This window comes from Lissotriton vulgaris, chromosome 1_1 (genome assembly GCF_964263255.1).
Source record: "Lissotriton vulgaris chromosome 1_1, aLisVul1.2, whole genome shotgun sequence".
NCBI lineage: Eukaryota > Metazoa > Chordata > Amphibia > Caudata > Salamandridae > Lissotriton > Lissotriton vulgaris.
The window spans coordinates 2,007,280,414-2,007,303,997 of record NC_141685.1 but is presented as its reverse complement, the minus strand read 5'-3'; the positions used below and the strand labels follow the sequence as shown (position 1 = coordinate 2,007,303,997).

Here is a 23,584-nt window from a genome sequence, read left to right as displayed (position 1 = left end):
TTACTAAATAAACAAATTTAATTATTTGTGACTCTCTAGTCTAAACTGAAAATTTCCCTTTCGTAAGGAGAGGGTGTTTTTTATTTATGCTTAGCCATAACATGCTACACTTTTTGGCACAACTGATGAATACTTGCTTTTTAACACGCACCATTTTTCTCATAACAGACAGAAGCTTCCCCTCTACGAACAAGAGCAATATGTTACTCGGAGTCGTCATCATCACCACCAAGACTTTAAGTTCCAACCAGGTGGGGGCTCTCCCACAATTAATGTGTAAAATCAGCCACTGTTGAGTTTTCAAGAGTTCACTGTTTATCTTATATGGAGTTGATTTTAATAAATGTTTTTATATAATGAACAATTGAAATGTAATATAGTACACACAGAGCTAGTTGTTTTAGTTTTAATAAAGCTTTAAAACTTACATAGGCTCTGTGTTTTTTGGTCATGAGTGAGTGAGCGAAAGGGTTTGCAATTCGCAAGCATGAGTCTGTGACTCTGAGAGGTCGGGACTCTGACTCCGTAGACTTATGTTCAGGGTTGTATAATAATTGGGGATCATTCATTGCTGTATTCGAGAGCTAAATAATGACTCTGACTCACTAGCTAGTCAGTAAGGAGATTGGGGGTTCAACTTCTGTTATGACTGAGGTATGTGGAAAGTCTAACTGCGCCTATTATCACCAATGCCCTATTTCTTGTCCATGGTTCTGTTTGTGCAGAATAGTCCCTGCAACAGTAGTAGTTTGTCCTCCTATCCAATCAAAAATTAAACTAGTATCTTATTCTTAGTGGCCATTGACATTTTATTGTTGGGAATTGTCAAAGCATAAACATTAAGAAGACTTCAATAGACATTATGGACAGCCCAGAGGACTGCACTCAGTGCCTAGAGCTATTGCTGAATAGGAGTTTTGTTTTAACACCTTTTGCCAACTGTGCAAGCTTAGCTAGCTACACAGACAGACTAATAATAGATTCATATTAAAGGCAGGGTAAGAATTTAGAAACAGTCTACAAGAAGATCAAAGACGATTTAGGAAAAAATAGAATTATGATGAACGTTTGTAATAAATAGGCGCTGTAAAAGTTATGGAAGTATAATTATTAATATTTACAGGAAAACTTACTGGGGCCAGCAGAGGAGCACTCAGCGGACCAATCCTGGCCTACCTGCTCCGCCGGCGCCTCTACCTCCTCTGTCCTCTTGCCCCTAGGAGGAGCTGATGTACATGAAAGAAAGACACAAACATGATTGTTGTCAACCAAATCAAACATTTCAAAAAAACAATAACAAATTATTTTGGGGAAATAGACAACAATTGCACTAAATTATTGACCTATCTGATGTGGTCTACTAGGATATTAGTATTGCTGGATTCGCGGACCGTCTACTTGGAAAGTTCTGTAACTCACTAAACCAACTACAAAAAGGTTCTACTAGGACTGGCAGGCAGCACTCCGCAGCTCGCGAAGTGACAGACACATTCCGTCATGATTGCAGACCACTAAAAAGTTTCCTACTACATAACCAGTCGTGATATACTCAAACTATCAACACACCACCACTATCTCTTCTTAGTGGCAGGAGTACAAAGGAAGGACTGGACTTGAGTCTCTAGCGTCTAGCATTACGCAGTTCTGTAAAGTACACTCATACATAATCACTCAGGCCATATGAGCACAAAATTGAAAACAAGTAAGCATAGTAGCACCACCAGTGAGCAGGCGAGCACCTGCAATCACAGAAGCTTTTGAAACATAGTTTACCTGCAATGTAATCGGCAGCATTCTTGCTCTTCGAAAAAAAAATATATTTGCAATATCATAACACCGAACAGAAGACAACAAAGTAGTGATTAAATATCTACTAGTACTCACCAAGCCCAGTGATGTCCACGCCAAGCAGGTCGAGCAGGTCGTGTTCCTGATCCAGTATGTCCGACCACCGGTGCGTCACCTGGTTGCAGGTGCGCCGGACCCCAGACTCCCGATACATGGCTCGGCACACCTTACCCCATAGCTGGTGACGCTCCTGGAGGCCGTACCCGTTACCGGGCCTGCCGCGACGGTCTTGGGGAGGTGGCGCGGCACGAAGAAGACCAGTGCGGCCACCTCCACCGCGCTGAAGATCTCCCTTGGACTTACAGCCTCCCCCCTTAAGCGCCCGCAAGGGAACCGACTACGGGGTGCGGGACCCTTCCCCTTGAGGTTTTTGCCGGGTCCCTTTGCCATGGTCCTGGACAGTTAAAGGAAAATAAAATAGGAAAGAATAGGAAAAAATTAAATAAAAGAAAAGAGAGTTAAAAAAGTAGTTTTAAAGTAACAAAAAGTAGAAAAAAACACAAAATATAGATGTACAAATATATAGTTGGGAGTGATAGATAAAGAGTAAAATAGATTTTAAAAAAGTTCAAAGAAACAAAGGATTACAAAGATTAAAGGAGGATTGAAAAAAACATGCTCAGAAACATAGAAATAAATGAAAAACAAGATTGCCGTGCCCATTGCGACCACATGGGTAAGTTTGCATGATATTTCCTCCGCGAGCACGCAAAAACGGACGCGAACAAGCAATTTCGCACTGCACGTCCTAAATGCACAATGCGAGCATGCAACTAGCGCCCGGAAACGGAAATACGCAACGCGAACACTGAAAACAAGATGGCCGCGCCCATGTACGACCGCATGGGTAACTTTGCGGTAGCCGCGCTGAAAAAAATCCTGCGAACACGCAAAAATAAAAAAATCCGCAAGTTCGCAAAAGTTCGCAGATTTTGTGGACTGCGAGTACGCTTTCGCGCGAATTCGCGTACCGCGAATTTGGAAAATCCTCCCATACTTAATTCAAGGTTGTTTTCTTCATTAAAGGGAGTTTCTTTCCTGTTTTAAAGTTGCCTCTGAAGTTTATTTGATTTAGGGAGGTTTTCACAATGCTTTTAAGGAATGCCTGCATTCTGTTTTGAGAAACATGTAAATACCTTTTTGATCTCAATAATAGATCGAGTTTATAAATACTTTAGTGGTGTCAGCAATACAACACTCTTGATAAAAATTGTAGAAATTAATTTATTGCTTGTAAATATCAGTCCTTTTTTGTCTGAATATTTTATTATAACACGTTCAGTAAATAGCTTAAATACAGTTAGAATGCTTTATCTTGAAATGAGAAAGTCATAGTTAAAAATTAACGTAACAATTATTTATTTTTGTTTGATAGTCTTGGGATTCAGCTCTTGCAAAAACAGCCCAGGCATGGGCATCGAAATGCCGTTTCGATCATAATCCTGCCATAAAACAACATGGAAAAACTCATCCTACATTTTCTACACTTGGAGAAAACATTGCACTCGGTACTATGGGACCTACCACATCTTGGCATTCAGAGGTCAAAGTTTACGATTATAGTACACATGGATGTACTGACGTTTGTGGTCATTATACACAGGTAATGTTTTATTTCTTTCTATGATTTTTTTGTAAACCGTCCTATTAAAAGAGCCTTACGGTCAGAAAGGTTTAGAACAGGCATATTAAATGACATTGCGGAAAAGATATATTCTCCCGCTCATGCTTGAAAACAAATTCAGGCAATGCTGTCCAGCACTAAACTTTGTACACACGTTGTTGACCCTTTCTTTTGTTATTGTTTAGCATCGTTCTTATGGTCCTCATTGAAGAGCAGGAGATCCGAACTCTGAATATTAATGTCTCTGATGGTCACTTTAATGGCAATTTAAATTTCACACTTGCACTTTCTCTCCTCGTGTTAATTTAGAGCGAATTTTAGGATTTTTACTGTTTTTTAGTAATATATAGTATTCTTGCTTTTAACATTACATATATGGATTTATTGTACTTTTTATGCTATTGAAATATAGCGAAATAAATAATATTGACTGTAGGAGAGTAGGGTCTGCAATCCTATGTCACCCCAGATTTTTGCTTTTTGCTTCACTGGTTTACGACTTTCCCTGGCTGTGGGCCTGCTAATCAGACCCACAGCCTAGCTGTTCTCTCTCTAAATTGACATCCATGTACTTTAGGTGCATTTACCAATTGGTATTGGGTCACTCTTGTAAGTCCTTGTACAGTGTACCATAGGTACCCAGGGCATAAGTGCACCCACGGCCTACCAGGGGCTGCAGCATGTATTGTGCCACCCCTGGCTGGCCATCTAAACAGACACAACTGGCTGGTAACCCAGCTGGGGCAAGGTGGTGTAATCACCCTTTGCTTTAGATATAGTATACCTATATCTAACCCTAAAATGGACACATATACTCCTATAAGTCACTCCTATGGCAGGACTTATCAATCCTGGAGGCAGAGTGCTTGGAATTATGTGAGATGGTGCTCTAGCATGAGCTGAGCCTGTCTGCAGCTTTCGGAACCATGTCCTTTAGCTGTTTCCATGATAACGCTATACCATATACTCTTAAGGGGGGAGTGTTAGACCAGGGTTGCAGCCTAGGAACGGATTAAGAACGCCACTTGGGTCTCTTGACCCGCCTAGGCACCACAAGCAGGGTATGGGAAGCTTTGCAACAAATACTATATACATGACAAATGTTCCAAAGCACCATATGCGACCCAATGGAATAAGGGAGGGGGCAGACTCTCTGACAAACAAGGCCATACATTGGTTAGGGCAAGTTAGAGGGTGTTGATCGATAATCAGGGAAGACATTATTAGACCTAGGAGGATGAGCCACCCTGGGGGCCCCACATGATGTTATTGAACTAACCCTTGTCTCTGACACTTTAGCAGAGGATCTATTTAAGATGGAGTATAGATCTAGTTCCCCAGCCCATTCCAGTATTCAGCTGAGGAAAATGCCCCCCTCTACTTTTTTCAATAGCTTTAGCCATGGAAGTAGGAAAGACGGGGAAATGGGCACCTAGGTCCAGGCTTAATTCCAATGATTGACTGCCTCAGGGGGGGTGTTGGAGAGGTATCCTCTGCCCAACAGGTGCCCAATGAATGGTACCCCCTCGAAACACGTAGTGGGGCTAAAGGAAGTGAACACCTGGGTCTGGTAGGCTGCTCCCCCATGATAGTGATTGATTTGGATAGCCCAGTGGGCGGGAGGGAACCCGGAATAACTATTAAGGAGACAGCAGGAGATAGTGTTTCCCTGAGCGTATGCGGCTCGGTGAACCCTCCATTAACCATTCTTACATCAGGGTATAAACCCAGTGGTATGGTGGGTAGTATAGTCTCATGGAACATCGCGGGATTGGGTCTCAGATTGCATTCACCAGAATGGGTATCATTCATAAATGGCTATGATGTATGCATTTTCCAAGAGACATGGGCCTGTGAGCCCCAGTTTCTCTTGGGTTTCCTCAATTTTTTCGTCCCTGCCGTGAAGGGCCCAAAGGGCAGACCAAAATGGGGGCTGACAATTTGGGCTCGATAGGCACTATTTGAAAAAATAGTAGAACTCCCCACAGGTAAATGGCATCCAGCACATAAGATTAAACATGATCAAGGGGGAACCGCTAGACATCTATAATCTGTATAGTAGAGGTTCAAATGGGGGGAAATCTCCAGTTCTAGTAGTACTTATTCAGCTGATCGAAGCCCAGCCAAGTGACAACAATATGTTAATTGCAGGGGACATGAATATGACCTTCGAGCCCCTATCTATTGAAGATTGGCAACCTGGAGAGGAGGCAGATATAGAGTGGGGGGTCCCCAAGCTGGGTCTAAATCCTGTGAGCAGATGGTCAGCTGAAGTAATTCAGATGAATGCCCTACGTATTGAAAGGGGGGTAAGAGCTCTGAATGGAAGGTCACCAAGTGATGGACAAGGGGCTAATACTTTTGATAATGGACGATGGCAAAGTAGAATTGATTATGTCATCTGTAATTTGGCGATCTGGCACTTAATGACTGACATGAGGGTGGTCAGTAGGCAGGAGAGTGACCATAATCCCCTATGTATCACTCACAAACTGTGGGGTGGGGAGGTGGAGGGTTCAAACAATATAGTAGAGGGGATAGTAGAGATCGTTCCAACGAACGACATGAGAAGAGTAAAGTGGCCCAAAGTAGCGGTGAACCAAGAGGCCTTGGACAGTATTAACAAAGAACTGGAGACTACTACTGTTGCCATGGAAGCTATGTTGAAGATGGGAACAGAGGGAGGAATAGAAATGGATGAGATCACCAAACTCCATTGTGCATTCTTTAGCCTAATAATAGGTCACTTCTATAGGGCAGTACGTGTGCAACCTGATAAGAAAATCTCCCCACACCAAATAGGGTGGTATAACGCCCAGTGTAGGGTAGCAAGAAGTTCAATAGGGACGGCTATTAAGAGTAAAGATCCAGCTGTTTTGAGGGAGGCGAGACAGGTGTATAAGGCCAGTGTTCTCCAGGCCAATAAGGACTGGGATGAGCAGCATTGGTTAGATCTTAAGGCCGCCAGTTCGGCCAAAGACTCCAGACTATTCTGAAATATAGTTAAGTGGGGGAAAGGTGGCATCCCCGAACCACCCTCAAACTATGTCTCCCAGAGTAGCTGGTTGGACTACTTTGGGCCCCAATACATGTCTCCCCTGGAGGACATCCCGGGAGAACCTGTGCCAATTACAGTTTTTAAAACACCACCTTTTATTAAAACTGATGGAGCAATGGCCCTAGACTCAGTAGCGTGGGGCACGGCCCCGGGTCCAGATGGGGTGCCCGCTGAGGTCTTTCTCCATGAAAAAACTTGCTGGGGGAAGTATATCTTGAACCTTGCGAACGCGGTAGCTTTAGGGACACCAGTGCCAAATTCGTGGCTGAGGGCAGTAATTATACCCGTATTCAAAAAGGGAGACAAAACTATACCGGGGAAATACAGGCCCATCAGCCTAATAGATACGGTCCAGAAGTTTGTAGGTAAAATGACCCTAACAAAGATCATGACCTGGGTGGAAGAATCTAATGTATTATCTCCCTATCAAGCTGGATTTCGTAAATTGACCAGCACGATAGATCAGATTTTTCGGTTTACCCTGCTATATTGGAAAACAGTGCAGCTGGAGAAGGGTAGTCTGTACGCTGCTTTCATCGACCTGCGTGCTGCTTTTGATTTAGTCCCCCGCTCCATGCTATGGAAAGTCTTAAGCGAGATGGGTATGCCAGCTGAGATTTTATCCCTGGTCATGAGATTACACAAGGCTAATCATGCAAAGATCCAGTGGGGTAGGCATGGCCAGGTATCTGAGGAGTTCCCAGTGGAAAGAGGGGTACGCCAAGGCTGTGCCATGGCTCCAACACTTTTTTCCCCATATATTAATGGGGTTGTGGCGCGCATGTTGTCTGCGTCTGTCGACGCTCCAATTTTGGATGGTTTGAAAACACCAATACTACTTTTTGCAGACGACACACTGATATTATCTAAAACCCCTAGTGGCCTCCAGCGTGCCCTGAACATTTTTGAGGACTTTTGCAGGGATCGTGGGCTTGAAGTAAATGTGGCAAAAACAAAGCTCATGACTTTTAATCCTCACCCCAGCTTCAGAGAGAGCTTTTTCTTGGATGGCCAAAAGGTGGAAATAGTATCAGACTTCGTCTATCTGGGAGTTCATATAGACAAGGGTGTTAAGTGGAAGAAACATACGGAATTGGCGGCCCTCAAATTCCACCAAAACACAGGTGTCATAAGTGCTGAGCATAAAAATCATTGACTAGACCAATCAAGCCAGCACTTCAGGTATATTTCGTCCCTGCCGTGAAGGGCCCAAAGGGCAGACCAAAAGGGGGGCTGATGATTTGGGCTCGACAGGCACTATTTGAAAAAATAGTTGAACTCCCCACAGGTAATAATGACATCCAGCACATAAGATTAAACGTGATCAAGGGGGAACCGCTAGACATCTACAATCTGTATAGAAGAGGTTCAAATGGGGGGAAATCTCCAGTTCTAGTAGTACTTGATCAGCTGATCGAAGCCCAGCCACGTGACAACAATATGTTAATTGCAGGGGACATGAATATGACCTTCAAGACCCTATCTATTGAAGATTGGCAACCTGGAGAGGAGGCAGATATAGAGTGGGGGGTCCCCAAGCTGGGTCTAAATCCTGTGAGCAGATGGTCAGCTGAAGTAATTCAGATGAATGCCCTATGTATTGAAAGGGGGGTAAGAGCTCTGAATGGAAGGTCACCAAGTGATGGACAAGGGGCTAATACATTTGCTAATGGACGATGGCAAAGTAGAATTGAATATGTCATCTGTAATTTGGCGATCTGGCACTTAATGACTGACATGAGGGTGGTCAGTAGGCAGGAGAGGGACCATAATCCCCTATGTATCACTCACAAACTGTGGGGTGGGGAGGTGGAGGGTTCAAACAATATAGTAGAGAGCATAGTAGAGATTGTTCCAACGAACGACATGAGAAGAGTAAAGTGGCCCAAAGTAGCGGTGAACCAAGAGGCCTTGGACAGTATTAACAAAGAACTGGAGATTACTACTGTTGCCATGGAAGCTATGGTGCAGATGGGAACAGAGAGAGGAATAGAAATGGATGAGATCCCCAAACTTCATTGTGCATTCTTTAGCCTAATAAAAGGTCACTTTTATAGGGCTGTATGTGTGCAACCTGGTAAGAAAATCTTCCCACACCAAACAGGGTGGTATAACGCCCAGTGTAGGGCAGCAAGAAGTTCACTGGGGATGGCTATTAAGAGTAAAGTTCCAGCTGTTTTGAGGGAGGCAAGACAGGTGTATAAGGCCAGTGTTCTCCAGTCCAAGAAGGACTGGGATGAGCAGCATTGGTTAGATCTTAAGGCCGCCAGTTCGGCCAAAGACTCCAGACTATTCTGAATATAGTTAAGTGGGGGAAAGGTGGCATCCCCAAACCACCCTCAAACTATGTCTCCCAGAGTAGCTGGTTGGACTACTTTGGGCCCCAATACATGTCTCGCCCGGAGGACATCCCGGGAGAACCTGTGCCAATTACAGTTTTTAAAACACCACCTTTTATTAAAACTGATGTAGCAATGGCCCTAGACTCAGTGGCGCGGGGCAAGGCCCCGGGTCCAGATGGGGTGCCCGCTGACTTCTTTGCTCCACGAAAAAACTTGCTGGGGGAAGTATATCTTGAACCTGGCAAACGCAGTAGCTTTAGGGGCACCAGTGCCAAATTCGTGGCTGGGGGCAGTAATTATACCCGTATTCAAAAAGGTAGACAAAACTATACCGGGGAATTACAGGCCCATCAGCCTAATAGATACGGTCCAGAAGGTTGTAGGTAAAATGACCCTAACAAAGATCATGAACTGGGTGGAAGAATCTAATGTATTATCTCCCTATCAAGCTGGTTTTCGTAAATTGACCAGCATGATAGATCAGATTTTTCGGTTTACCCTGCTATATTGGAAAACAGTGCAGCTGGAGAAGGGTAGTCTGTACGCTGCTTTCATCGACCTGCGTGCAGCTTTTGATTTAGTCCCCGCTCCATGCTATGGAAAGTCTTAGGCGAGATGGGTATGCCAGCTGAGATTTTATCCCTGGTCATGAGATTACACGCGGCTAATCATGCAAAGATCCAGTGGGGTAGGCATGGCCAGGTATCTGTGGAGTTCCCAGTGGAAAGAGGGGTACGCCAAGGCTGTGCCATGGCTCCAACACTTTTTTCCCTATATATTAATGGGGTTGTGGAGCGCATGTTGTCTGCTTCTGTCGACGCTCCAATTTCGGATGGTTTGAAAACACCAATACTACTTTTTGCAGACGACACACTGATATTATCTAAAACCCCTAGTGGCCTCCAGCGTGCCCTGAACATTTTTGAGGACTTTTGCAGGGATCGTGGGCTTGAAGTAAATGTGACAAAAACAAAGCTCATGACTTTTAATCCTCACCCCAGCTTCAGAGGGAACTTTTTCTTGGATGGCCAAAAGGTGGAAATAGTATCAGACTTCGTCTATCTGGGAGTTCATATAGACAAGGTTGTTAAGTAGAAGAAACATACGGAATTGGTGGCCCTCAAATTCCGCCAAAACACAGTTGTCATAAGTGCTGAGCATAAAAAATCATTGACTAGACCAATCAAGCCAGCACTTCAGGTATATGAGGCCAAAGCAGTTAGCTCTGCGCTATACGGCGCTGAGCTTTGGGGCTATGACAACCTGGTACCACTAACACTCACAGAAAACAAATTCCTCCAAAGCCTCACTGCCCTACCTAAAAGCACACCCATGAAGCCGCTACGTTGCGAGTTGGGTAGGAAAGCCATATCTGATATGGCTAGATTGCGACCCATTCTATACTGGCGTCGCATCTGGGTCACTCCTGAACTCGCACATTACGCATGGGGCTTCCTATATGTAATCAACCGTGATAAGTTCCACAAGATAGGTTGGTTAGGGGATTTGCGTAGATCCTTGGAGACTTTGGTTATGAACGAGCTTTGGGAGAAACCAGAGGAGGTGCAGTTCCCGGCCAAGGAAGTTATAAAAACAAAGTACTGGGAAACAGTAAAAAATAGGAACTGGAATGATGCTGATGCTTCTACTTTGGAGGGCCAGTATCTCGAAGTAAAATCTTACCCTTCCCTCGAGTCCTACTGGGACATTATAACTAAGCCCCAAGAACGTAAGTTATACTTCCAGCTCAGGGTGGCGTCTATTCCTATTAGATCGCTAACTGGAAGATGGGCCGAAGGTAACTCTTATATCTGTCCATCTTGTAAAGTCTGCACAGAGACCATTGCCCATCTACTGTTTGTATGTGCGGCCTACTGTCTACCCCGTCGTGTCTGGTTGAGGGCCATGTGCAAACAGCTTGGTACAAGAGACAGTGTTGTGGCCCTCAGAATAATACGTACTAATTCTTCCTCCACCATTGCTGTGTCTGTTGAGAAATATCTAGGCTGGGTATGGGCAATTAGAAGAACTTTCCTGGCACAACAATAGGATGTTTAGAGAAATGCAGTCCTTTTTCTGCCCCTCCAATTAGCTATTGAGAATCTGCCTATACATTGGTGTTGTATCTGTATGATTTTTGTGGTTTCATAGGGAATTTTAATGGAAGTCTTGAAGCTTTATTTTTTAACATTTCTGTGATTGTACATAGGTTTTTAACATTATTGCTATGAACGTATGGTTTCATAGGTTTTTAACATTATTGCTATGAATGTATGGTTTTATATGTGTTCTGCTTTATAGTATTTTTTACCTCGAATAAAGCATACTTGACTGACTGCATTATAATCCTCGCGGTTATTGCTAACTTTGGCATAGCATTATCAAAACATGTCGAGTAAGGTGTTATACGAATTGGAATACTACCCCCTCGCCAGATCTGGCGACGGGGATAGCATTCCACCCTTTTAGAGGGACACAACATGTATGTAACTGAGAACCCCCGTTAAAGTTAACTCGAGCCTCAGCATCACAAAATGGATGCTGCCACCACAGACACAAGTCTGACCTCCTGCTGCTGGGAGTCCTTCCAGCGATTGAGGCCTGGACAAAGGGTTTCCTGCCTTGGGAGGTGCTAGCACAACCCCAGACAGGATTTTGTGTATTGAGGTAGGACAGGCTAAAAGGAATGAGACATGCCTGGGGCACACAAGGTGTCCCCGTGCATACCCTGGATCAAACGGGTTGCTGGGGCACCCCAGCCCCAGCTCTGGCGTGAAACCGGACAAAGGATAGGGGGTGTAACCACCCCCCTTCCTCGTCCCACCCATAGGAAGGACCTAGTCACAGTACAGCCCCCTTTAGGAGAATAAAGGTAGGAGCTGGTCCCATTCCAAATTAGATTAATCCTGATTTGAAACTACAAAGAAGAAACTCTGGACTTCAACGTTCTGCTCCACAGAAGACTGAAGAAATCTCCCTTGTGGCCAAGGAGTGACCACCCTGCACAAGCAGGCACCATCAAGCGTCCTAGCGGATCACTTTGTCGTCCTTCCCAGTGGAACCAGACTTCAGAGCCCAACGAGACCCGAACTTCCAGACCTCTCCGACCTCTACCTACATCTGCAGGACAGCTGAGATCTGTGGGTGTGACGAGGCACGTGGGACCGGCCATCTTGGAGAAACTTTACTTCGCTTCCAGCACGGCTTTAGAGGCATCCTCGAGAAAGTGCTTTGGGGATTAGGAAGCCCCAGCCCCGAGCAGCTCCTGCTCAGAAGACCAGCCCTCCAGCATCCATGAGATCTGCGTGGGGCACTTTTGCTTGATTGCTGCTCGACGCGTTGTCTGGTCACTTGCCGGCTGGCCAGTGGCCTCTTAGACGACGACCCAAGAAATCTACACCGCTGGTCTGGTTGCTCCAGACTGGCCCTTGCTTCCTTCCGAAAGAGAGGCACCCGGGACCCTCCTGGTCCGCACCAGACGCAATCTCCACTCACCGTGTGGGTTGCCTTTGCCAAGGCCTGTTGACTCCGAATTCGGATCCGACACCGCCGACAGCGAGAACCTGCGTGGGACAGTTTGTGCCTCCATCCTGGTCGTCGAAGACACCTCCTGGTCCACGTGGCTGCAGAGTCAAGCGTCCACTCTTCACCTGATCGTGACAACAGCATCTGGTTCCTTCCTGGTTCCACTCCGGTCACTGGCTAGTGACTTTAAACATTGTCCCCTCTGCTTTCAGGTCTCCATCTTTCTCGATCCACCCTTGGATCGCTCTGGACATCTTCCTCCTGGTCGCCTGCAGCATCTTTCTTCAAGGCTCCATAGACTTCGACGCGGAAACCCGACACACTTTCACACCTATGCACCTGCAACCCGTGGGTGAGGTAACGAGAGCATTTCGGTGCTGAAGGGTAGATTGACTCTCCTAGTGTCCAGGTATCCTGTAGTTTTAGTCTCAACCAGTCGGAACTGTCTTTTACTTACCATTTCGTAACTTGTAGTGTCCATTGACTTTGTACCGCATCTCGCGTGTGAGTTCACACTCTGCACATGCGTCCCTTGGGCCTCCTGCTCCTTACTTAAGGTTAGGGTAGTGTAGTCCCAGCGATCCTACAGCCTCTGGACATCCTCATTTCCTCTATCAATTTCCTTATACCATTAACTTAGTATATGGTTTGTCGTGCCCATAGGGCACCATTGAAATTTGTGCAACTTATCGTATTTTTCCTAGGAGTTTTGTTATGTGCTTAGCCCTCTGATCTCATAAAGAGTTCAGAGGTGTTTGTTAGTAATAAATATATTGTTTATTTTCATAACAACCTGTGTGGTGTCCTTTCATCTGGTATTCAAGGGGTTATGTGTGGTAAAACAGCTGGCTTAACATGCCAAAAGAGTTTAGCCTAAGACTGCTTTGTCCATGCTACCATTGGGATAGCTGGTCTATAAGGTTGACTTACAACCAATCCCCATAAGGGATGTTTGGACTGATACAAGGAGATCACTAGAACTAGTGAGCATCATATATCAGGCCAACTTCTCACATTGGTGGGCAGCGGTTGGGATTTGAGCTTTCTGTTGTTTTTACCAAATATAATTTTGAGATATCAATTGAAAGATCACATAAGGTACCATAGGTACATATAACAAAGCTTAGAAATACTCTGAGTTCTACTGAACCAGCTGTTGTAGTAGAAAGGGAGTAGCACACCCTGACTACAACTCTTAGCAAGGGATCAGTAGGAAAACCCATAGTGTAGGTAAGTGCACCACTTACACCTCACTAGAAAGCATGTCTATCACAAGAGAGAACACAGTGACTCCCCTTGTGATTAGTGACCCTCCACAGGTCCTTTCCAGATATGCAGCACTCAGCTTCCAGGAGATGAGACAATGTGTACCTCCAGGAAACTGAAACAGGGTTCTGTCCCTACCCTTCCTTTTCTATTTGGTATCTTAGAGACATATGATGCTAGAAGGGCTTCTAATCCAGGCCCCTCAGATGCAGCAGATGGAAGCATGCCCCCCTTAGAAGGTGACCCTGAGTCTAACCTCCCTGAAACGGAAGATGTAGATGGTAGGGAAGATGGGAACTCATCTGAGGAAGAGGTAGACAATGGCCAAGCTTTATTCAGCAGACTTACAAGGGCCAACTTAAGCCTACATGGGGATGGAACTGGGGGAGCCCCAGACCTATCCACAAGCAGGCCTAACCTTGGGAATAGAAGAGGTAGATCTCACTCCAGAGACTCTAACAGATCTATTCACTCCCATGTCTCTCACACATCTTCTCAGAGTAGGATGACTTCCCCTCAGAGGAGAGAACACGAGGCAAAGATGAAGGAAGTTAATCTGAGGATCCAAAGGGAAGAACGTGCCCTTGCCAAGGAAAAACTTGCCTTTGCCAGAGAGCAGAAATTGAGTGGGTTAGAACCCACTGGTGGCAGCCTTATCCCTAGAGATAAAGACAGGAGTTTTGACAATAGACACCTAAGTAAAATAGTGCCCTCCTATAAGTTAGGAAATTACATCCACAAATGGATGACTGCTTTGGAGAGGGCCTGCAAAGTACAGCAGGTACCCCAGAGTCAGTGGGCAGCTATATTGTGGCTCTCCTTTGAAGGTAAAGGTAGAGATAAGCTCCTCACTGTTAGAGATGAGGATGCTAATGATTACCAAGTCCTGAAAAATGCACTGATTGATGGGTTTGGCCTAACAACTGAACAGTACAGGTTGATGTTCAGAGACACCCAGAAAACTCAGTCTCAGGATTGGACTGACTTTGTTGATTGTGCCACTAAGGCTTTGGAAGGCTGGTTACTGGGAAGTAAAGTTACTGATTACACAGGATTGTACAATATGATTATGAGAGAACAAATCTTAAATAATTGTCAGAACCAGTTGTTGCATCAGCACCTTATTGACTCAGATCTGACCTCTCCCCAAGAATTGGGAAAGAAGGCAGACAGATGGGTCAGGACAATGGTCAAGCAGCAGAACTAGAACCAGGGTGGTGGCCAGAAGAAAGCAGACCATAAGGGTAATAATGAGAACAAACAAAATGACCAGAAGTCTTCAACAGGGCCCCAACAATCTAAGGAGGGTGGGTCCCAGAATTCCCAAAAGAAGAAGGCTGATGTTCCAAGAAAACCATGGTGCCAATACTGTAAAAGTAAGACTCACTGGTTTAGTGAGTGCACCAAGAAAGGCACAGCTCCTGCCACTACTGCCCCTAAGGCACCTGCACCCCCTAGTACAGTTAGTAGTGGTAGTGCACCCCCCAAGGCTATAGTTGGGTTAACCCTGGGAACTGAGGTGGGTTCTGACTTAGTCAGAATACCTACTCAGGCTGTTCTTGTTTGTAGTGGGGACATGGATTTGACCCCTACTGTAAGTCAAGTACTCTAAGCAAATACAGGCAAACACCTTTAATCAATGGAAAAATGACTCAGGCCTACAGGGACACTTGTGCCAGTGTCACCATGGTGACACCAAACTTTGTGGACCCTGATCAGGTAATACTAGGTTCAGACTACCTAGTGACCAATGCTAGCAACGTCACTACCAATCACAGTATGGCAGTTGTTAACTTCTCCTGGGGAGGGGTAACTGGCCTCAAAAGGGTTGTTGTTAGTTCAGACCTCCCAGGGGACTGTCTGTTGGGCAATGATTTGGAATCCTCCTTCTGGTCAGAAGTGGAGTATAGGACTCATGTGGAAATGTTAGGTTTGTCAGCACATGTCCTTGCTGTGACCAGGTCACAGGCCAAGAAATGCCCAGCTGAACAAGGGCTGGATCCTGGAACAATGGACCAGACACTACCCAAGAGGAAGAGCAGTAGGGTTGAGGCAGTGCCTTCCCCCTGCCTCAAGGTGAGGATCAGCCCTCTCAGGAGGCTGACCCAAAGACCCCAGAAGGAACTGTCCTAGAAGAGCTTGAACCTGAACAGGTTGAGTTTCTTGGGACAGGGGGACCTTCCAGGGCAGACTTGAGGCAGGCATAGTAAGACTGTTCTTCCCTTGAACCCCTCAGACAGCAAGCTGCTGCTGAGGCTGCAGGGAATGCTACAGGTACCCACAAGGTGTACTGGGATGATGGACTCCTATACTCTGAGGGAAGAGACCCCAAGCCTGGTGCTACCAGGAGGCTGGTCATCCCCTTGTCTCTTAGAGTTTCCTTCTTACCTTAGCCCATGAGATTCCCCTTGCAAGTCACTTATGCCAGAACAAGACTTGGGAAAGACTTGTCCCTCACTTTCACTGGCCTCATATGTCTGAAGACACCAAAGAGTTTTGTCGCTCATGTGTCACCTGTCAAGCCAGTGGCAAATCGGGTGGCACAACAAAGGCCCCCCTTATACCACTACCTTTCGTGGGGGTACCCTTTGAAAGAGTGGGGATAGACATTGTTGGACCAATGGACCCCCCAACAGCATCTGGGCACAGATGTATACTGGTGGTAGTGGATCATTCCACCAGGTATCCAGAAGCTATTCTCCTTAGGACCACTACAGCTCCTGTTGTGGCCAGGGCCCTACTTGGAGTTTTCTCCAGAGTGGGGTTTCTTAAGGAGGTTGTCTCTGACAGAGGTGCAAACTTCATGTCTGGACACTTGACTGCAATGTGGAAGGAGTGTGGTGTAAATTATAAATTTACCACACCCTATCACCCACAGTGCAATGTGCTTGTGGAGAGATTCAACAAAACCCTAAAAGGGATGATAAAAGGGTTACCTGAAAAGCGTAGGCGAAGATGGGACATCCTTTTATCCTGCCTTCTGTTTGCTTACATGGAGGTCCCACGGAAGGGGGTTGGCTCCAGCCCTTTTGAGCTTCTATTTGGGCATCCTGTAAGAGGGCCCCTATGTCTTGTGAAGGAAGGATGGGAGTTACCTCTCAAAATACCTAAGCTTGACATAGTGGACTATGTACTTGGTCTCCGCTCCAGGATGGCAGAGTACATGGAGAAGGCAACCAAAAACCTGGAGGCCGGCCAAGAACTTCAAAAAGCTTGGCATGACCAAAAGGCTGTCCTAACTGTTTACCATCCAGGACAGAAAGTGTGGGTGTTGGAGCCAGTAGCACCAACAGCTCTCCAAGACAAATGGTCTGGACCCCACACCATCATTGAGCAGAAGGGAAGGTCACCTACCTGGTGGACCTTGGAACTCCCAGGAGCCCCCATAGGGTGCTGCATGTGAACAGGCTCAAGGCATTTGTTGACAGGGCAGACATGGGCTTGCTCATGGCCACAGATGAGGGACAGGAGGAAGAGAGTGCCCCTCTCTCAGACCTGCTCACTCAGAACCCTGATGATAGGTCAGTAGATGGTGTGGTCTTTTCTGACAGCCTCTCTGAGCATCAGCAAAAGGATTGCAAACGGGTTATTCAATCCTTTAGACAAATGTTCTCTCTGACCCCCAGTCAGACAAACTGGTGCACCCATGAGGTGGACACTGGTGACAGTCTGCCTATAAAGAGTAAAATCTACAGGCAACCTGACCACGTCAGGGACTGCATAAAGAAAGAAGTACAAAAGATGTTGGAATTGGGAGTCATTGAACCCTCAGAGAGCCCTTGGGCTAGTTCTGTAGTTCTAGTGCCAAAACCTCACACCCAGGATGGTAAGAGAGAGATGAGGTTTTGTGTAGACTACAGGGGTCTCAATGCTGTTACTAAAACAGATGCCCATTCAATACCTAGGGCAGATGAACTCATAGATAAATTGGCTTCAGCCAAATTCTTGAGTACATTTTACATGACAGCTGGTTATTGGCAAATCAGGTTAGCTGAGGATGCCAAGGCCAAAACAGCATTTTCTACCCCAGGAGGTCATTGCCAATTTGTGGTGATGCCCTTTGGTTTGAAAAATGCACCTGCCACTTTTCAAAGGTTGTTGAACCAAGTTCTCACTGGGTTGGATGACTTTTGTGCAGCATATCTAGATGATATTGCTGTCTTCAGCTCCACCTGGGAGGATCACCTGATCCACCTGAGGAAAGTTTTGGAGGCCCTGCAGAAGGCAGGCCTCACTATCAAGGCCACCAAGTGTCACGTAGGGCAGAGTCAGGTTGTGCATCTGGGCCACCTTGTAGGGGGAGGCCAGGTTCAACCATTGGAGAGCAAGATACAGGCCATAAAGGACTGGGCTCCTCCAACCACCCAGACACAGGTCAGAGCTTTCTTGGGCCTATCTGGTTACTATAGGAAATTTGTCAGAAATTATGGGACCATTGTGACCCCACTTAATGACCTGACAAGCAAGAAAATGCCAAAGAAAGTTCAGTGGACAGTTAGCTGTCAAAAGGCATTCGATGAACTGAAGCAGGCCATGTGTACTGCACCTATTTTCAAGAGTCCAGACTACTCCAAAACTTTCATTGTCCAAACAGATGCTTCTGAGTTGGGTGTGGGAGCTGTTCTATCTCAACTGAATAATGATGGTCATGACCAGCCCATTGCTTTTATAAGTAGAAGGATGACCCCTAGAGAGAAACGTTGGTCAGCTATTGAGAGGGAGGCCTTTGCCGTGGTTTGGGCCCTGAAGAAGTTGAGGCCATACTTATTTGGAACTCACTTCAAGATTCAGACCGACCATAAGCCCCTCTTGTGGCTAAATCAAATGAAGGGTGAAAACCTCAAACTTCTTAGGTGGTCCATTTCCCTACAGGGGATGGACTTTATTGTATTGTATTGTGGTATACTTATATAGAGCAAACCTGTCACCACCAAGGGCATCCTGGCGCTTTACAGTGGAGCACAGACCAGGGACTGACCATGGCAATGCAGATGGTCTCTCCAGGTATTTCCACTTAGAACAGGAAGACTCACCTGGTCAATGTTAGTTTAATGTCCCTAAGTTTGGGGGGGGGGTTATGTAGGAGAGTAGGGTCTGCAAACCTATGGTCACCCCATATTTTTGCTTTTTGCTTCACTGGTTTACGACTTTCCCTGGCTGTGGGCCTGCTAATCAGACCCACAGCCTAGCTGTTCTCTCTCTACATTTACATCCATGTACTTTAGGTGCATTTACCAATTGGTATTGGGTCACTATTGTAAGCCCTTGTACAGTGTACCTTAGGTACTCAGGGCATAAGTGCACCCAAGGCCTACCAGAGGCTGCAGCATGTATTGTGCCACCCCTGGCTGGCCATCTAAACAGACACAACTGGCAGGTAACCCAGCTGGGGCAAGGTGGTGTAATCACCCTTTGCTGTAGATATAGTATACCTATATCTAACACTAAAATGGACACATATACTCCTATAAGTCACTCCTATGGCAGGCCTTATCAATCCTGGAGGCAGAGTGCTTGGAATTATGTGAGATGGTGCTATAGCATGAGCTGAGCCTGTCTGCAGCTTTCGGAACCATGTCCTTTAGCTGTTTCCATGATAACGCTATACCATATACTCTTAAGTGCATTATAATCCTCGCGGTTATTGCTAACTTTGGCATAGCATTATCAAAACATGTCGAGTAAGGTGTCATACAAGTTGGAATACTACCCCCTCGCCAGTTCTGGCGACGTGGGTAGCATTCCACCCTTTTAGAAGGACACGACATGTATGTAACTGAGAACCCCGGTTAAAGTTAACTCGAGCCTCAGCATCACAAAATGGATACTGCCACCACAGACACGAGTCTGACCTCCTGCTGCTGGGAGTCCTTCCAGCGAGGGAGGCCTGGACAAAGGGTTTCCTGCCTTGGGAGGTGCTAGCACCACCCCAGACAGGATTTTGTGTATTGAGGTAGGACAGGCTGAAAGGAATGAGACATGCCTGGGGCACACAAGGTGTCCCTGTGCATACCTCGGTTCAAACCAGTTGCTGGGGCACTCCAGCTCCAGCTCTGGCGCAAAACCGGACAAAGGATAGGGGGTGTAACCACCCCCCTTCCTGGTCCCACCCATAGGAGGGACCTAGTCACAGTACAGCCCCCTTTAGGAGAATAAAGGTAGGAGCTGGTCCCATCCCAAATTAATGTAATCCTGATTGGAAACTACAAAGAAGAAACTCTGGACTTCGACGTTCTGCTCTACAGAAGACTGAAGAAATCTCCCTTGTGGCCAAGGACTGACCACCCTGCACACGTAGGCACCATCAAGCGTCCTAGTGGTTCACTTTGTAGTCCTTTACGGTGGAACCAGACTTCAGAGCCCGACGAGACCCGGACTTCCAGACCTCTCCGACCTCTACCTACATCTGCAGCACAGCTGAGATCCGTGGGTGTGACGAGACACGTGGGACCGGCCATCTTGGAGAATCTGCACTTCGCTTCCAGCACGACTTCAGAGACATCCTCGAGAAAGTGCTTTGTGGATTGAGAAGCCCCAGCCCCGAGCAGCTCCTGCACAGAAGACCAGCCCTCCAGCATCCATGAGATCTGCGTGGGGCCCTTTTGCTTGATTGCTGCTCGACGCATTGTCTGGTCACTTGCCGGCTGGCCAGTGGCCTCCTAGACGACGACCCAAGAAATCTACACCGCTGGTCTGGTTGCTCCAGACTGCCCTTGTTTCCTTCCAAAAGAGAGGCACCCCGGACCCTCCTGGTCCACACCAGACGCCATCTCCACTCACCACGTGGGTTGCCTTTGCCAAGGCCTGTTGATTTCGAATCCGGATCCGACATCGCCGACAGCGAGAACCTGCATGGGACAGTTTGTGCCACCATCCTGGTCGTCGAAGACACCTCCTGGTCTACTTGGCTGCAGAGTCCAGCGTCCACTCTTCACCTGATTGCGACAACAGCATCTGGTTCCTTCCTGGTTCCTCTCGGGTCACTGGCTAGTGACTTACAACATTGTCCCTTCTGCTTTCAGGTCTCCATCTACCTCGATCCACCCTTGGATAGCTCCGGACATCTTCCTCCTGGTCGTCTGCAGCATCTTTCTTCAAGGCTACATAGACTTCGACGCGGAAACCCGACACACTTTCACACCTATGCACCCGCAGCCCGTGGGTGAGGTAACGAGAGCATTTCGGTGCTCAAGGGTAGATTGACTCTCCTAGTGTCAGGTATCCTGTAGTTTTAGTCTCAACCAGTCGGAACTGTCTTTTACTTACCTTTTCGTAACTTGTAGTGTCCATTGACTTTGTACCGCATCTCGCGTGTGAGTTCACACTCTGCACACGCGTCCCGTGGGCCTCCTGCTCCTTACTTAAGGTTAGGGTAGTGTAGTCCTACAGCCTCTGAACATCCTCATTTCCTCTATTGATTTCCTTATACCATTTACTTGGTATATGGTTTGTCGTGCCCCTAGGTAATTTGTGCAATTTATCGTATTTTTCCTAAGAGTTTTGTTATGTGCTTAGCCCTCTGATGTCATAAAGAGTTCAGAGGTGTTTGTTAGTAATAAATATATTGTTTATTTTCATAACAACCTGTGTGGTGTCCTTTCATCTGGTATTCAAGGGGTTATGTGTGGTAAAACAGCTGGCTTCACATGCCAAAAGAGTTTAGTCTAAGACTGCTTTGTCCATGCTACCATTAGGATAGCTGGTCTATAAGGTTGACTTACAACCAATCACCATAAGGGTTGTTTGGACTGATACAAGGTGATCACTAGAACTAGTGAGCATCATATATCAGGCCAACTTCTCACATTGACTAATTGACATTGCAGACCCTTTCACCTCGTTTTAACTCAAATTTCTGTTTGCCAACCATGATCTGCGTGATGGGGGTACATACTCCTATAGTGCCACAACATTAGGAAATATACATTACTGCATTATATAGATTTTAAATGTTTTTATTGTCCTCATCCTCAATCCTGTGTCTAATGTCCATGTTTGTCGTGTAATGGTGAGTTACCGTTTTCCTGTATCCTTCAATGGTATATAGTTGTTTTTGATATCTCATTATATCTGTTTGTGTTGTGTTGCACTTAAGATTCTCTGATACTGACAGAGCTGTGTTATTGTTAAATTGCAATTAGCCAGATCAAAAGACTTGTTAAAAAATACGTGTAGGACTTCCTACTAAGTAAAATTGCATTTCATGAATGTGAGACATTACAAATCATTTAACAAGAGACAGTCAAAATGCATAAGGGTACGCTGGATCTATGTGTGCTTATATCTGGCACACCTATAGTTCTATTATTAGGTTATACCAGAAATGCAGCTGGAATATCGTGGTGAAGGACAACAGGAAGCCTGATAAGGTAAGAGGAGTTCATTCTAACACCTCATCCGACAGCGATTATAGAGCAACTGTCATTGCCCCAGTATTGGAACTTTCATAGATTCCCATAGCTTGTATCATTCCCCATCGTCGGGACGGGAGTCTCGGTACCAAAAATAACATAGCAGTAGGTACAAAAGAGAAAGAAAAAAGGCCTAGCCCTCATTTGCTTTTGTAACATTTCCACTTCTTGTTGTAAAAGAGACCAAACTAAGCATCAGCCAATCAGAAGAGCCTCACCCTATAGAACCCTCCTAAAGGAACCGCAGTGCCTCAGATTTTCTACCGCACGTTGTGCTTAGGGAGTCTCCTTTGAGCTCTGCTCATTTTTCTACTCTTGAGTTTTTTCTTCATATTTTCCTTCAGGATTGTTGAGTGTTTCTTCTGAAATGTCTGACAAGGAGAAGAAGGCCCTTTTCAAGTCATGTTCCACCTGTGGCGGAAAAGGTTTTATCTGGAGGACAGGCATAAGGACTGTATATATTGCCTGTATCCGGATCATAAGGCTGCGGACTGCAAATCTGCCGCACCTTCTCTACAAAGACCCTCCGGGACCGTGAGGGTCGCCTCCTTACTTGGCTCCAGAAATTGAAGTCCAGAAAAGAGACGTTGTCAAGCGACAGTGAGGACTCTTCTTCAGCTACGTCATCCAGAAGGTCAGTCAAAAGGGGTAGGTCTTCCCCCTCACCTTCTGTGGAACGTCCAGTTAGGCCTCAAAAAAGACCCCCCGGGATTCTAAGAGCCAAAGTCCTGTAAAATCTCCTCACCACGATGTAAAGTAGAGGGATGGCCCATCTACGCGTTCAGCAGTGATGAAAACTGCTACAACTTTTAAAAAAAACATCTTCTCTGTCATCTGAGAAGTCAGAGAAAAGCTCCAAGTCGTCGACGATGCAGCAGAAGGCTCCGTCGACGAAGGCGTCGAAATCCAAGGTGACTAAAGTGGTACCGTCGACAGTTCAGTCGACGCCGACGGGATCGTCGACGGTGGTAACAGCCACGTCGATGAGGATGTCGACGGGGATATCGACAACGGCAGCGACAACGAGGATTTCGTTGTCGATGGTGATGACGACGGTGTCGTCGACGAGTGCTTCGACGACAACAACCATGACAACGACGGCAGTCGATGATTGTCGACAACGCCCATCTCATCGTCGACAGTCCGTCCGTCGATGGTGACTCTTCCGTTGACGACATCGACGATGGGTTTATCTTTATCTTCTCCATCGACCACAGTACCGCCGACGATGCAGTCGTCGACGGAGAGAATAACTATTTCCTTGAAAAGGATAACTCGGGACATGCGGTCTCCAAGGAGGGTTACCCCCTTGCCTCCCGCTTTGTTCCTGGAAGAGGAAGAAGAGGATTCTGATGAAGATGATCAGGACTCTTTTTGGTATGCTAACAGTCCATCTCAACTGCTGGTAAAATGTCAGGAAACTGATTCTGAAGGCGAGTTTCTTCATGAATGTTCTTTCCAACACTCTTCTCAACGTCAGGAGTCCTCAGGCCAAGAGATGGTGTCCGTC

At 46.2% G+C, this 23,584-nt stretch overlaps 1 protein-coding gene across 1 annotated transcript in view; it reads left to right on the top strand.

The window, feature by feature from the left end:
- Positions 1-3,229: 3,229 nt before the first annotated feature.
- Positions 3,230-23,584, top strand: part of LOC147751530 (GLIPR1-like protein 1) — a 919,403-nt gene continuing 899,048 nt past the window's right edge. The window contains exon 1 of the mRNA XM_086938645.1: positions 3,230-3,451. Coding sequence (XP_086794771.1) covers positions 3,362-3,451 — 90 coding nt within the window. The 5' untranslated portion in view covers positions 3,230-3,361. The remainder of the gene's footprint in view (positions 3,452-23,584) is intronic.